Raw genomic sequence first — 15,731 nt, 5'->3', positions numbered from 1 at the left:
AAGTGAAAAATGAGAGCAAAAGCTTTCACTCTTTTTTCTTCTAAATAGGAAAGTGTCTCTTGACAACAAAAGAGCTTCCTGCATTGTGAACTTGGAGGATCACCTGGTTGCTTTAGCTCTTTATCTTTACTGGGGACATCTTTCTCTGATCCATTCTGAAGATGTTCATAATCATGCTATTGCCTAGCAAATAAATTCCAGTTCTCTAGCATGGTGTTCGAGAGCCTCCGTGGTTAACCCTGACCTCTCTCCAGCCTTATTTCTCACAACCCACACTTTATGGACCATATTAGATGACATTGTCCTGTCTCTGCCTTTCCTCCTAAACTTCTCTCTGTTTGGATTAGCCAGCTTCTCACCAAATCTGCCAATTGAGATTGGACTGGTCCTTCAAGGCCCAGATCAAAACTTGCCATTACCTTTCTCTGAACTCCTGCACCCCTTTGTTAATGCCTCCATTGGGGTACTCCCCAGATTTGGAATTGCATTTTTCTTATCATTGTTTATGAACCCATCCTCTCCCACTACTGCCTGATATATCTCTGTAGTTCCTATGAACTTACACAACAGGTTTTCCATGAGTGCTTAATGAATGACCAAACCTACCACCTCCAGCCTAGATTTCCTATCTAAGATCTGAAAAAATTTTGATTAAAAATTTTTTTCCTTTATATTTCCATTCCATTTAGGAGTCAAATCCTTATTTAATACCAGATTGTATCTTAGCATTTCTGACATGATGTTTGATATGCCACTGCCAGGTGCTTCTCTACCTAAAATCCTAGCTCTGGGAAAAATAAAAATATCTGCCATAGGCCCTTATTCAAGTGCCTGTAATCACAGAAGGGCTGGGCAAACATGACTGTGAATCTGATGCTGACCTTTAGGACGGCTTCAGGCTTGGTAAAACTATTACATGACCTCAAAGCTGGCTTTACTTTTAGATTCCAGTAATCCAGAAAACACTCTGAATTATTTATTTCTCTGTAATGGGTCTTAAAATGTGATGTTAACATCCTGGAAAAAATTACATTTGAATCTGTTTATAATTGAAAGAGAATATGGTTGATCATATTTCTTGGAAGTGCCCCTCTCTACAAAGAAAGTAAGAATAGGTTATACAATCATTTATTTTTAAATGTTATCGGTGCTTTATTAAGACTCAAGACATCTGATCCACTAATGTCCTCAGGTTTCTGCGAAGGTGACATCATAATGACCACAGATGGTCCTTTGGGAGACGGATATCATTTACTCAGGAAAAAAAGGCAGTATATTTTTGGTTCAGATTTCTTAGCAACATAAGAAATTAACTTTGTTAAAATCAGAAGTCATTCTCTCAAAAATCTACTGCTTTTTTCTCTTTTCAAGTTCAGCAATTTCCTTTCAAACCCAGCCTTTTTCATGTTTCCTTTTGAAGACTGTTACAACCTATCCTTAAGATCTTTTATAAACAATTCTTTTTTTCTCTTACAGGCTCTTTATATTTAAATAGAAATAAATGTATATGGTGGCAGAAATACTACATTGAGTTCATAGAAAATAGGGAGCAGTGAAGCAAGGTAGGTGGCCTTGGTCCTAGGATTACGGAGGATGTGATGTGTCCATTGTGGAGGACAAGGACATTGTCACCTTTCCTGTCTTCTCAATCACCTCCCTCTGCAGAAAACCTGAGTGTCCCTGACAGCTCCCCTAGAGGTACTAAGTAGGAATGCAAGCATTCTTAAATCAGGGTCCTTAATGCCATCCTTTGAGATGAAATGGGGGTTAAGTAGTATTCAATAATATTCCTCAAGCTGAGTTCCTGGTCTCTCAGAAGGAATGACTCATAGGTTAAATCTTTAGAAATAGGCTTATGAGTAAAAGCTGGCTGATTTGTTATTCACTAAAAACCATGCCCAAAGTCTTCTCCTCTTCATCACCCGTACCCCTCCCTGACCCTCCTCAGTGCTTGCCCCACTCCTAGCACAAGAAAATAGCTAAATGCACATTTAAGGTTTATCATAGTCTGAAGGGCATTTTTGGTGAAAACCATATATTTGAAGTAATTTAGATACTCAACTTAGACAGTTTGCCAAAGATTTAAAACACTAAACTATTCCTCCTAGGTGCTCCATTCCGTCACTTACTGTTTTTATTAATGAAGTAGACTGAGGTTTGCAAGGCTGGGCTGGTCAGTTTCTCAGAGGCACTCTGCCTGTAATTGCTGTGGTTTTACACCAGGTAGTGGGGCCAGATACAGAACACAGGTTCCTGGGTTTCTTATTCTTAATGTAGAGATTCTCGAACCTTCTCAGTTCCTAATGAACTTAGTGTCTCAATAATTCTTCATGGCATTCCCTAGGCCAAAAGAAGTGCCTAACTATCTGGACCTAGGCTAAATCAAGTACCTAATAGGTCTAAACAACTAATAGTAGTAGTTTGTGTGGTATCTGACAAATGTCACTGTGTTTTCCTTGAAATTTAAAAATATCCTGCTTCACCCCCCGTGAGTTTGCTACAGCGCCTGGGGCAACTTGGCATACAGTTTGGGAATACAGTCTTAATGTTTTAGGGCATTTAGCAATTAACCCAATTCCAGTTCCTGTATGGTTTCCTTATGAAAAATAACCAAATAAAAATTGCCATGATTTCACTTCTCTCTAGATAATAAGACAGTGACACGTATCAACATGGATAGATCTCAAAAACATTATGTTAGGTGAAAATAGGCAAGTTGCAGAATAATGTATACAAAATAGTAGTATCTATTTAAAGTTTATATGTTATTTATGAATACAAATGTGTAGTAAAATCAGGACTGGAAGGATGCACACTCATTTAGGAGAGTGGTTATTTCTAAGAAGGAAAGGGAATGGGATCGAAAGAAGAAGATTCAGATTTTATTTGTAACATTTTATATGTGCTATTAAATATATAAGGCAAACATGACTGTGGCATGAATGTGGCATATAGAGCAAACTATGGATTGAATGTGCTCCCCCAAATTCACATGTTGGAATCCTAATCCACAAGGTGATGGTGTTAGGGGGTGGGGCCTTTGACAGGTAATTAGGTCAAAAGGATGGAGCCCTCATGAATAAAATTAGTGCCTTTATAATAGAGAGACATAAGAGTTTGCTTCCTCTCTCTGCTCTCTGCCATGTGAGGATACAATGAGAAGACAGCCATCTACAAGCCAGGAAGTAGGCTTTCATCAGACACCAGATCTGCTGGTACCTTGATCTTGGACTTCCCAGCCTCCAGAACTATGAGAAATAAATGTTTGTTGTTTAAGCCACCCAGACTATGAAATTTGTTATAGCACCTTGAGCTGATTAAAACAATGACCAAATGTTGATATTTGTTAATTCTGGATAGTGGACCATATAGGTGTTTCTTATATGATTCTCTGTACTTTTCTGTATCAAAACAAAACAAACCAAACACACACACAAATCAGAAAGTACTGAGCAAGAATTAAAAGAGGTAGATCAAGTATTATTTTTCTAGAAAATCTATGATCAACTCTTATCTTTAGCTACTTAATTTAGTTTTGGATCATAAAATAATTCTGAATCTTTTCTGAGGGTCAAAATAACCATGTGATACTTACTGACTCTATTGTATTAAAAAAAAAAACCCAGCAGCTGTGCTTTATAAATCAGCTGTTTGCTAATCCTAATAAGTTGTAGCTTTTGCTACTAATTAGTTCCAACAGACAGGCAGATTCCATTCAAATTTAACACATTATTGTTTTTAAAAAGAGACCATATCTTGTTAATTTTTTTAAAATTTCAGTATCTTAGGACTTCCCTGATGGTGCAGTGGTTAAGAATATGCCTGCCAATGCAGCAGACACGGGTTTGAGCCCTGGTCTGGGAAGATCCCACATGCCGCAGAGCAACTAAGCCCGTGTGCCACAATTACTGAGCCCAAGTGCCACAACTACTGAAGCCCGAGCGCCTAGAGCCCATGCTCCACAACAAGAGAAGCCACCACAATGAGAAGCCTGTGCACCGCAAGGAAGAGTAGCCCCTGCTAGCTGCAACTAGAGAAAGCCTGCGTGCAGCAACGAAGACCCAACACAGCCAAAAATAAATAAAATAAAAAATTTTCAGTATCATAAATAATAGAGGTTCAATAAATGTCTTTGGAATCAGTAAAACTAACCTATCCTTTTCTCAGCATTAAAAAAAAATTTTTTTTAACAATGAGGAAAAAACGTTTAGGCAACATTATGTAGGAGTTTTATAATATGGCTTGTAATTTTTATTATTTTTAAACATTATATTAATTCTTACTATAATATATTCATATGGTTCAAAGTTAAAAGGTTTAAACTGATGTACAATGAAAGCTAAGGCTCCATTCAACACTTGATCCCCAGCCACTCAATTCTCTCCTAAACAGGCAAGCAGAATGACCAGATTTTTGTATGTCTAGAAAAGAGGTATTTTATACATACACAAACAAACACATAATAACGTATCCGTACTCATGGCTCTATGTACCATCTAGAGATGATATAGATTAAACAGTCATTTGGATGTCTAACAGATGTTTCAAATTCAACATGTTCAAACTGAATTCCTGCTCTTTTTCCCCCAGAAAGCTTCCCCTGCAGCTTTCCCGTCCAGTCCATCACGACCCCAGCCTTCGGGCTGCTCAGTCGTCCCTAACCCCTCTCTTTCTTTTACAGCCACATCCAGTCTGTCAGGAAAGCCTACTCACTACTTTGAAAATGTTTCCAGAATCTGGCCTCTTGCCACCACCTCCTCTGCTGTCTCCCAGGTGGCAGCCAACGGCCCCTCTCGGCAGGATCACACTGCCCTCCAGGGCTCCCGACGCTCTTGCTGCCTCCATCCGGCTCTCCCGCGGCCTAGTCTCCACAGAGCACAAGAGGAATCCGTTTACACTGTAAGCCATACAATGCCACACTGTACCTCCAAACCCTGCATGGTTCCCTGTTCATGCAGAATAAAAGGCAACCTCCTCACAAGGCCCTGCGTGGACCAGCCTCCCATCATCTTCCGAACCTTTTCCTCCTCTTCTTTCCAGCTCACTCTGCCCAGCCTCTCTGCTGCTCCCAGCGCACAGCAGACACAGTCCTGCCTTAGGGCCTTTTCCTCACTCTTCTCACAGATCCTCTCCACAGACCCCCTCATCTCCTTCAGGTCTCTTCAAATTTTGCCTTCTAAGGCCCAACTTGACCACGCTGTTTGTAACAATGCACGTTATCTTCTTCCCCTCCCCCAGCCCCCCCACCCCGATCTCCCACGCTCTGCTCTATTTTTACCCATAGAACGTACCAGTTTCGGATATACTATATTATGTTCACATTTGTCATTTACTGATGGTCCCCTTTAACAGAATGTAAGCTCCACTACGGTTGAGATCTTTGTTTTGCTATGGACACATCCCAAGTGCGGAGTGTGATGCCTGACACATAGCAGATGCTCAAAGATATTTGTTGAACAGGTGAATGTATACATAGATGTATACTATGCATATCATTAGAACCTTGACTTTTCACTTAATGACATATTCATTCATTCGACAAATATATCTTGGAAGTCTAGGAAGATTTTATCAGCACATACACTTTTTTCTCCTTTTTTATGGAAGCTTATTATTTCATTGGAATTGCAGCACTGGAAAGATGTACCATAATTTACATAACCAGTTCTATTGTTTCTAGTCTTTTGTTTTTACAGATAATACTGTAAAGACAATCTGGTCCATATATTATTTTACATGTATAAGAGTATCTGTAGGATAAATTCCTGGAAGTGGAATTGCTGGGTCAAAGGGTATATGCTTTTTAATTATAATAGGTATTGCCAAATTGAATTCCATAGAACTTGTACTAATTTATGTTCCCTCCAGCCATGTACGAGAGTGTTTGTTTTCTCACACTTTTACCAGCAAAGTTTTATAATTTCTTATCTTTGCTAGTCTGATAGGTAGAAAATGAATTTTTAATGAAGTTTTAATTTGCATTCCTCTTATTTTGAGTGATTGGAACATTTCTTCATAAGTTTAAATGATGTTTGATTCTTTTTCTATTTTCTAGTTATATTTTTCATCTATTTTTCTATTGGATTGTTGATCCATTCCTTATTGATTCCTAGAAGTTATCTATATAGTAGAGAAATTAGCCCTTTGCCTAAATAGGAAATGGAAATATTTTTTCTCTTGTTTGTGGTTTGTCTTTTGACCTTGCTTATGATTTTTGGCCTAGCAGATTTTTAAAAAGTTTTTAGCGAAGTTGAATTTATCATTTTTATTAATACTTTTTTCTTCTGGGCTTTATGACAAACATAAAAGGCTATCCTCAATCTGATTTATTTAAACATTCTCAAATGACTTCTAATATTTTTGCAGTTTTGCTTTTACTTTTAAACCTTTGGTCCACCTAGAATATATTTTGATGAACGGTAAGATAGGATTCAATCATCTCTGCCCTCATTGACTATCTAGTTACCTCCAAACTATTATTTAAATGAGGCATCTTTACTATTTCAAGATGCCATTTTTGTCTTATGTTAAATTAATAAGTGACATTAAAGAGATTTGAAATTGAATGTTCCATATTTTGGAACAACACCCCTAAGTCTTCCCTATACCTTTACATTTTATTCTTAAATTGTATTCTGTGCCATTGATTCTTGTGTCTGTTCACGCCCCAGGACTACTTTTTCAGTTTCTAATGGCATAGAGTGAAAAGGCTAGTGCCCCATCATTGCATTTATTGTCAGAATATCCCTAAAAATTCTTGCTGCTTATTTTTACACCTGAAATTTATTTTTTTTAATATCTTTATTGGAGTATAATTGCTTTACAATGTTGTGTTAGTGTCCGCTGTACAACAAAGTGAATCAGCTATACACATACATATATCCCTCCACCTGAAATTTAGAATCAGCTTGTCTACTACCTCTCAAACAATGCCAAGACCAAGGTCAAAAACAACAGTAACAACAGCAACCCTGAAGTATTTCGGTGGGTTCCAATTACATTCACACTCTCCAATTCCAATCCTAGCTATTACCGTTACTGTACTGAAATCATTGAAAAAGTCTTTTCCTGTTTTGTCTCTGAGCTAATTCTTGCTGGACTTCTGGCTGCAGGAGCACGCATAGTTTCATCTTTATGGCTGCCCTGGGCTGTTGTCCTAGGCTCTGAGCCCCACGACCCTTATATCCCTTTGTTTTTTTCATGCTATAGCATAATTTAAAGCAGTTTGTTCAAAATCATAATTATAAGGGACTTACCTTAATACGCCTTTTATTAACTTCTTTTACATAGAAGTTTTATAATCCTGAAACTATCTTGCAGTCATTCCAATTCAAGTCTGTATGTTGTGATTCTGACCTTTAAACTTGTAAGCATACCTTCCACCTGAGTTTTTAAAGATTGAGACACACGGCCGGTTTCTATGCACCCACTCAGGCGAAGTACATATTCTATCTTGCAGCTTTCTGTTCCTTAGCAAAGTGCTTAACATCTGTAGTCAATAAACATACTCCACAGGGTGCAAGAGAAAAAAGGAACTGAATAAAACAACTTTAAAATAAATGTCAGCAGGCCTCTCATAAGATTAAATTTTTAAAGCTAAAATAAAGTTCTACTCACCACTGACTAAATATACTTTAAAATCTACAAGCAGTAGACTATAATTCACATCCACGTGTATATATATATATATATATATATATATATCCATAAAATACTGAAGAAATAAAAATTAATAAAATTGGTACATTCTAAAAATTAGAATCAGTGGCTATAGGATCTGCATGAAAAATGCAGAGCCATATATGACTTGTGATCTCATTTCTGTAGGGATGAAAAATAAAAATAACTAACAGTTACCAAATACTACTTGTTTGTCAAGAAGTCTTTTCAGGCAATCAGTATCATGTTGATGACTGAAAGAGGCAAAGAAAAGGCCTGGAGATGAGACCCGAGGAGTGACTTGGTCACACCCTTCTAGAGTGTCATTCTCCCTGAGCAGCTTGCCTAAATTCCTCAGCAATAGAACAGTGAGGTTTATTCCCACAATGGTCCCATTACTTGGGGGATGCTCCCTGGCCAAAGTCCACTGAGTGTATCTGTGAGACCAGAGAGTATGAAGCCAGACCATGACTCTGGACTCCCTGGAATGGGTGACAGCAGTTGTAGCATTGTCTTCTGTGTCTTCCTGAGGCCTCTGACAAAGAGGCTGGAATTTCCTTGTATTCCAGAAAACTCAGAGATGGTATTTTGTCAAGTAGGAAGCTGTTGGCCTGAACCGACAGGGGAAACAACCATCTACTAGTGGCCACCTCACAACCTCAAGAAGAACAAAACCATATGAGAACTAGGAAAATTTATCTTTGAGATTGTAGAACCCACTTTGCTGAAAAAAAAATTTAAATCAAGCTGTTCCTTCACAAATGTGGACAGGACTAAGCACAAAGCAAGAATACCAGTTTGGCTAGCAGGCTACTGATGGTAGATATTACTGCCTTGGCAGTACAACATGACATGAGTTAGAAAATGATCTGTGAGCCCATTATTGCTACTTCTCCAGCCCTCGACAGTGTTATAATGCATGTACTCACTATTCTTCTACCCACTTAGCTGACTTCTCTAAGAGTAAGGACCACCACCTATTTCATGTACCAAGAACCCAAGCATCTAACACGGCACCTGGTATACAGTAGGTTGCTTCCTACTGCATGTTGAATAAACAAAATCAATAATTAATATCCCATACATCTCTATGATTTCTAGAGATGTAGATTCTTTAGAACAGATTGTAGAGCTTCTAGAGATATGTAGATTTCTAGCTGAAATGCATAACTCTATGGATACATTCTATTATGTAATTAACTGATAATCCTTCAAATGGACCAATAATAGAAATAGCTTTCCTTGGGAATACTGAGTGGGGGGGAGGGGATGGGAAATACTTATGCACAGAGTGATATGTCAAGGATACAACCTGGTCCTGGAGTTTGTTATGGGTCCTCAGCAGAGAGAGTCCAGTGGATCTTAAAGTCCAGTGGTAGGAAACAGACAGCCAAAGCAGATGGAAAGAGTGCTATGAGAAATAGGAAATATCACATATGGTTAAAAGTAAGGAAAGGCAGATCGCTAAACTTGAATCCTTGCTAATTTTAAGACCTAACATGCAGTTGCTATGTAGAAAAGGATAACTTGAACTTCATTCAATTCAATATTAAAGTGTTTCTATTTAGCACTAACTAGAGTAAAACCATTTGTTTTCAATCCTGCTAGCTGGAATCAGATGGTAATGCGCTGAATGCGTCTGCACTTTTCAAATGGAGTGACGATGCGGAATACCCAACCTCGATGTGCTTGAATTTTTTTTTTTTTTAATGTTAAACCCCATTTTACTAGAGTTAGTTTCTGGACACATTAACTCATTTTTTTTTAGAGAAGAGGGACAATGAATCTCAGTTTGCTTACAAGCTAGGAGATCACTTTGAATTCTGCATTTCTTAACTGCAAACAGATATAGCACTTGTAACAGGTTATAAATAAACTGGTTTTCAAGCACAGAGCCAGCCCCAACAGTAATAGTACACTATTTAAAAAGACCTAAGGCAATGACTTCCATTTCCAATGGAAAAAAAGAATCATATGGTCTTGGACAAACAATTCTGATGGTTTACTTAACAGTCGCTTAGTAGTTCTTCCTTGTTCGTAGAACTTTATGATTTTTTTGAGGAGTGAAGCATTCCACTTTAGTGGGTAAATCCTTGTTAGGCTAAGACAATCATTATCACATCCCTCTTTGCCATGAATTGTCTTATGAACGGTCACATCAATCTGTTTTGGCAAATGAGTAATTAGGGGAAGCCTGTTATTGTGCTTATGAGAATGATATTTTTCTCTGAAAAAAGATAAATATGCATTAGGAAAATGACCATTTGGGCTCTTTTTCTGCTTCCTCCTTGTTTCGTGAGAATATGATACTTGGTTGCTGTGAGGCAGGAGCTGAATAACGCAGGTGAAGCACTCACGCATGGCCTGGCTTCCAATAACTGGACAGCAAAAGGCAACGGTTTCTTCTTTCCTCTTCTGAGTGATCTCAGCCAAGCGGAAAGCAGAGCTTATTAGAGGCAGCAGAATGTCAAAACCCTCTGTTCTGTAAACAAACCTGTTTTGTCAAATAGTGTCTACATGATGTCAGTGAAAAAAAGGCCCCCAAAGCTAGAATATGCAGGCTGTAAATAGGTCAAATGGAATCAAGGTTAGAGAAAGACAGTACCAGAGTGCCTTCTTTGTCACATAAAGGTCCAGTGATTACTAAATAGCCCGACCCCTGTGCTTTGTGACAGCTATGGGGGTGAGGTAGCTTCTCCATCTCTCCTAGGGATGCTAGGCACCTGTTTCCCAGCCCACAGGTCTCCTGTCTCTAAAAACAAGGTTCTTTTCTTGGTGGAATGACTTCTACAAAATTTAACTACAGTAATTTCTTAGGGTCCTCAAATTAAGTTCCCAGATGGCCTCCAGGAATTAACATAGCTTCCTAAATATCAGAAACCATGGGAGCTGCAGAGACTCCTACTGTACAGGAAGCCTCTAAGACAACTAAGAAAAATGCACTTTAAGCTCTTTGTTTGTTTGTTTTTGGCCACGCCTCCCAGCTTACAGGATCTTAGTTCCCTGACCAGGGATCGAACCCAGGCCCCAGCAGTGAAAGCGCCGAGTTCTAACCACTGGACCACCAGGGAATTCCCTAAGCTCTTTTAAAAGTAACTTTCCAAAATGGTTACAATTTTAATAACTTGCATGGGGCTTAGTATCTAAGATCTAGAGTGGCTTTTCTAGGTATTGTACTCAGTAATTGGTACCAGGAGAGTTACTAAATGTTCTCAAGACAAGTTATACTAAAAATTGGTTCACTCAGGGAATCTTTCTTTTTGAAAATAGCCTGACTTAGTCTCAATCAGATTTTGTTAGAAAATGTAAGTGTCCCACTGAGATTTCAAAGACATACCTCACTTTCAATTTTTCACTTGACATTGCAATTCTCACCTTGGAGCTTCTGTCTCCAGAACCCGCCAGGGACTCTGCCCTTCTCGACACCTGCGTGGTGAGAGGGAGCTCTGGGTTATGCCCCTCCATAAATTCTTCCCTGGGCTCCGCATCAGGAGGGTTCCTCAAGCACATTCAGGGAAGACTGATCAATTCTTGGCTCCCAGCCCATGCCCACTGGAAGAGCAAGGGTACTGCACAGTAATTCAGACTTGCCCGCTACAATTCCAATGTGTTTTGAAAGCAGTGCACCCCTGACGCCTACTCAGTGTTTACACAGGCACTAAATTAGGCTCTGTACTGTAGCTGTGGAAAACACATGGCTCTGCAGTCAAACAATTTGTCATTTTTCAACAAGCGACTTTCCTTCTCTGAGTCTCAGTTTCCTAATTTTCAAAATGGGGGTAATAGGAGACATCTTACAGGGTTGCTGTGAGATTTCAGTAAGACAAGGTTTAGTAAGGAATTTAGTGCCATAGCTGATACATAGCAGATGCTCAGTCAGTGGTCGTTGCTGTATTTTCCATTGTTTCTTCTTTTTATCCACAAGGATCATCCTTATCAGTGTCATGGAAACAAGAGACTGCTGAGGGCTTCCCTGGTGGCGCAGTGGTTAAGAATCCGCCTGCCAATGCAGGGGACACTGGTTCGAGCCCTGGTCTGGGAAGACCCCACATGCCACACAGCAACTAAGCCCATGCGCCACAACTACTGAGTCTGAGTTCTAGAGCCCGCGAGCCACAACTACTGAGCCTATGCGCCTAGAGCCTGCGCTCCGCAACAAGTGAAACCACTGCAATGAGAAGCCAGCGCATCGCAACGAAGAGTAGCCCCCACTCACTGCAACTAGAGAAAGCCTGCGCGCAGCAACGAAGACCCAATGCAGCCAAAAATAAATAAATAAATAAATTTATTTAAAAAGTAAAAAATAAAAGAGACTGCTGAGAGGCTCCGTAGGTGGGATTGTGGAAATATGAGGGAGGTCTCATTTTTAGTTTACTATCAGCTTTTTCTGCCCTTTAGAGCAGATTAGCCATTCACTTTGAACTTTAATTCTCAGGGGTATATCATCTTGGAGACATTCAAGCTAGAAAGAACTGTGCCTTGAAGTGATCAAGGTGAAGGATTTGGGTAAGAGTAAAGATACTGTTTCTTCAAATTGGCCTTGGGGCAGGCAGAGCAGAATGAGAACAGAGGACAGAAGAGGTCCCCCTCCCCTCCGTGGTTCGTGCTGACTCCAGGCTCTAAGGCGAAAAGCAAGTGGGGCTCTGGGATCAGGTCAATCTGACCTGACAGAACCCCCTGTGATCACCCCTACAACAGGAGGGCTGATTAGCACTGTGGGGAAGCGGAGGGAGGAGTCCTCTGGTGGGCAGGTCAAGCTGGGATCAGGACAGTAACAAGATCTCTAACTCTGCCCTTATTGGAAGCATCCACATTACTTTAAAAACCCTAAGGGAGCTAACGGTTGGGATTGGGGTGGGAGCTGAGGGTGAAGTATCAATATAAACAAGGAAAATACTAAAAACACGGATAATTTATTCCAATCTGGTTGAAGCCTGAGAAACTAGATTCCTTTTTCCAAACCAAAACTAAGTCGCCTGATTTCTTTTTATGCTATGCACTGTATCACTGATACCAAAAGACACACCTTCACTGTGGCCATGAAGTGAATGTCTTCAGAAGATGCTTTCCTTCTGCTTTCCTTCCTTGTGCTCAGCTGCGAATCTGGTGAATGACTCCAATAACTCAGACACACAATCCTAGGTACAAATTCCTTTCACTTCTAGAAGGGACAAAAACGATGCCTGACGTAGAGGACAGACCACGTCCTTCCAGTCCTCATTAGAGAAGCCACGAAGACACACACCTGCAGAGTCAACCAACCAGGCACCAAGGCCTTTACATCTGAACAAAAATAATGACGGAAGGCGTGGGCTGAAGACTGACTCTGTGGATTTGAAAATGGCTCTGACCCTTCCTCGCCGTATGACATTGAGAAAGTGACTTGACCTGTCTGTGCCTGTGTTAATGGTTCCTACCTTTCACAGCCTGCTGCGAACATGAATGAGTCCACTTGTGTACGCATGGCTGCCGCATGCTAGCACTCCCCAGTGCCAGCTGCTGTTCTTATCTATTCAAGTCTGCAAAACCCAGGTCTCTCTCATGTAACCATCTGCCTGTGCCTTGTGATATTCTGAATTCCCTCTCTGTCACTAGCTGTGTGCCCTGGAGAAAGTTACTGAATCTCCCTGAGCCTCGGTTTCCCTCCCTATAAATTGGGGGCAGTTATAATTACTTTCAAAAGTCATTGTGAGGATTAAATATTAAGGTTTTTGAAGTGCTTCCCATGTAGAGAAAAGGAAACCCTCCTACACTGTTGGGAATGTAAATTGATGCAGCCACTATGGAAACAGTATGGAGGTTCCTTAAAAAACCAAAAATACAATCACCATATGATCCAGCAATTCCACTCCTGGGCATATAACCGGAAAAGATGAAAAGCCTAATTTGAAAAGATACATGCATCCCAATGTTCACTGCAGCACTATTTACAATAGCCAAGACATGGAAACAACCCGAGTGCCCATCAACAGACAATTGGTTTAAGAAGATGTGGTATATACACAATGGAATATTACTCAGCCATAAAAAGAATGAAATTTTGCCATTTGCAGCAACATGGATGGACCTAGAGAATATCATACTGAGTGAAGTAAGTCAGACAGAGAAAGACAAATATTATATGATATCACTTATATGTGGAATCTAAAAAATAATACAAATGAAGCTATACACAAAACAGAAACAGACTCACATAGAAAACAAACTTATGGTTACCAAAGGGGAAAGAGGTGGGGGGAGGGATAAATTAGGAGTATGGGATTAACATATACACACTACTGTATATAAAATAAACAATAAGGAATTACCATATAGCTCAGGGAACTGTATTCAATATCTTGTAATAAACTATAATGGAAAATAATCTGAAAAAATATATATATATAACTGAATCACTTTGCTGTATACCTGAAACTAACCCAATATTGTAAATCAACTATACTTCAACTTAAAAAAAGTACTTCACGCATGTAAATACGTACATAGTAGTTTTCATGTTATCATTTGTCAAAATGGGCTAACCACCACCCCTGTCCTGCTTATCCCATTGACTGCTATGAGAAGAACGTGCTGGAAAAGGCAGTGTAAAGTACTGTATAAATGTTCTGACTTCCAGCCCCTAGGCAATCGATTAGTATGGACCGCAGTAGTCCTGCAGAATCAGGAAGCTAAGCACTAGGAGAGTGTAGTCCATTATGCAGTTGTAAACAAATCACTACTTTTATCATTAGGAAATCCCAGACCAGTCAATGTAAACAAATCCACCTAAGGCCTGCTTGACAGTAGCACTTTTTAATTTACTGAAAACGGCTTTCCAGGTACTTAATTTTAAAGGCACCAATATAAGTTGGTGATTAATAATTTAAGGATGCTACATTAAAGTGGATAGATTTTTTTGGAGCAGTCTTTATGGCTTGGGTTTTCTTCCATTTTAATTCAGTAGATGTTGACATTTGTTGGCCCTGAGCATTGCGGTACAGAATGCTTTTCTGCATTTTGACCTAGTTCCAAGCACTCCTGGGCTTGGGTATAAACATAAGGGGACTCCCCATCCCTGAGGCAAGGAATCTGACCTCTAAAGACATATTTTTCTTTCACAAATGGCAAATATAAGAGAGTCCTTTCTTAATTATTTTATATAGGCTTCCCAGAATTTAAGTTTTATCCTACTGAATCTGAGAAACACTGCTTTTTTTCCTACAAAGCTATTGCAGTTCACAAAATAATAATCTTTAGACTAGATTACTAGACATACTGGATTACTAGACACACCTCTCCACAACGGAAACCATCTAAGAACATGTCCCTTTACTGTTTTTTAACTGCAACAAATACTAAAATAGTTAAATGTCTGATGTAAACGTGAGTAAAGCCAGATACAGAAGTATGTTTAGACTTCCAAGAAATCTTTTTCCCTCCTAGTCAGTTTTGACCCCTCTCACTGTTATCTCTCCTCCATCAGACTTGGAACCTCATCGTAGCCTGGAATGTGCTTTTGCATATTTTGGTTTTCCATCAAAATGCTCACAGCTCACTAGTCCGCTGCACATAACCAGGGATCAATAAATGGTTTTTGAGTGGATTTATTTAGTCTTTAGAACAATGTCTTTTGTAGTGCCATTTCAGATGAAGACTTCTAATCAAGAGTTGCTTGGCTCTCCTGAGTAATAAGACTGGAAGGTATTTTCTTTCTTTCTGGCAGAATAAAATCTGCATGTCCCGGTGAGAGCTTCGGAAACGTATAATTGATGTATTTTTGAAATGCTACCCTGGTTTCCTGTAACTCCTCCTCCAGGAAATCTTTCCAATTTGTCATGATTTCCAGTTGCTTCGCCATAGACAGCAGCTCCCCCTGAGTGTTAAGCAGTTTGTCCATCACATTTCCAAGCGTGGCCTGATGTGTTTTCTCCGCTTCTTGAAGCACTTTCTGAACCTCTTCTTGCTTCTGTTTCTGAGCCATGCAATAGTAGACGTTCATTTCATGTTCTTTTTCCTTTATCAGTTGGCTCACACTGTTCTTTTGATCCTTCATAACTGTGACACCAGCTCTCAAAAGTTCCTCCATGGCCTTT

At 39.6% G+C, this 15,731-nt stretch overlaps 1 protein-coding gene across 1 annotated transcript in view; it reads right to left on the bottom strand.

Annotated features, from left to right (window-relative positions):
- Positions 1-15,731, bottom strand: part of C12H6orf163 (chromosome 12 C6orf163 homolog) — a 57,880-nt gene that overhangs the window by 22,389 nt on the left and 19,760 nt on the right. Inside the window, exon 5 of the mRNA XM_022552438.2 lies at positions 1-15,731. This exon is cut by the window's left edge and continues 22,389 nt beyond it. Coding sequence (XP_022408146.1) covers positions 15,296-15,731 — 436 coding nt within the window. The 3' untranslated portion in view covers positions 1-15,295.

This window comes from Delphinapterus leucas, chromosome 12 (assembly GCF_059928025.1).
Source record: "Delphinapterus leucas isolate spDelLeu-1000000601 "Yukka" chromosome 12, BTC_Dleu_Yukka2, whole genome shotgun sequence".
NCBI classification, from domain to species: Eukaryota; Metazoa; Chordata; class Mammalia; order Artiodactyla; family Monodontidae; genus Delphinapterus; species Delphinapterus leucas.
Note: the sequence above shows the minus strand (reverse complement) of the source record. Positions and strands in the feature narration are given on the sequence as shown.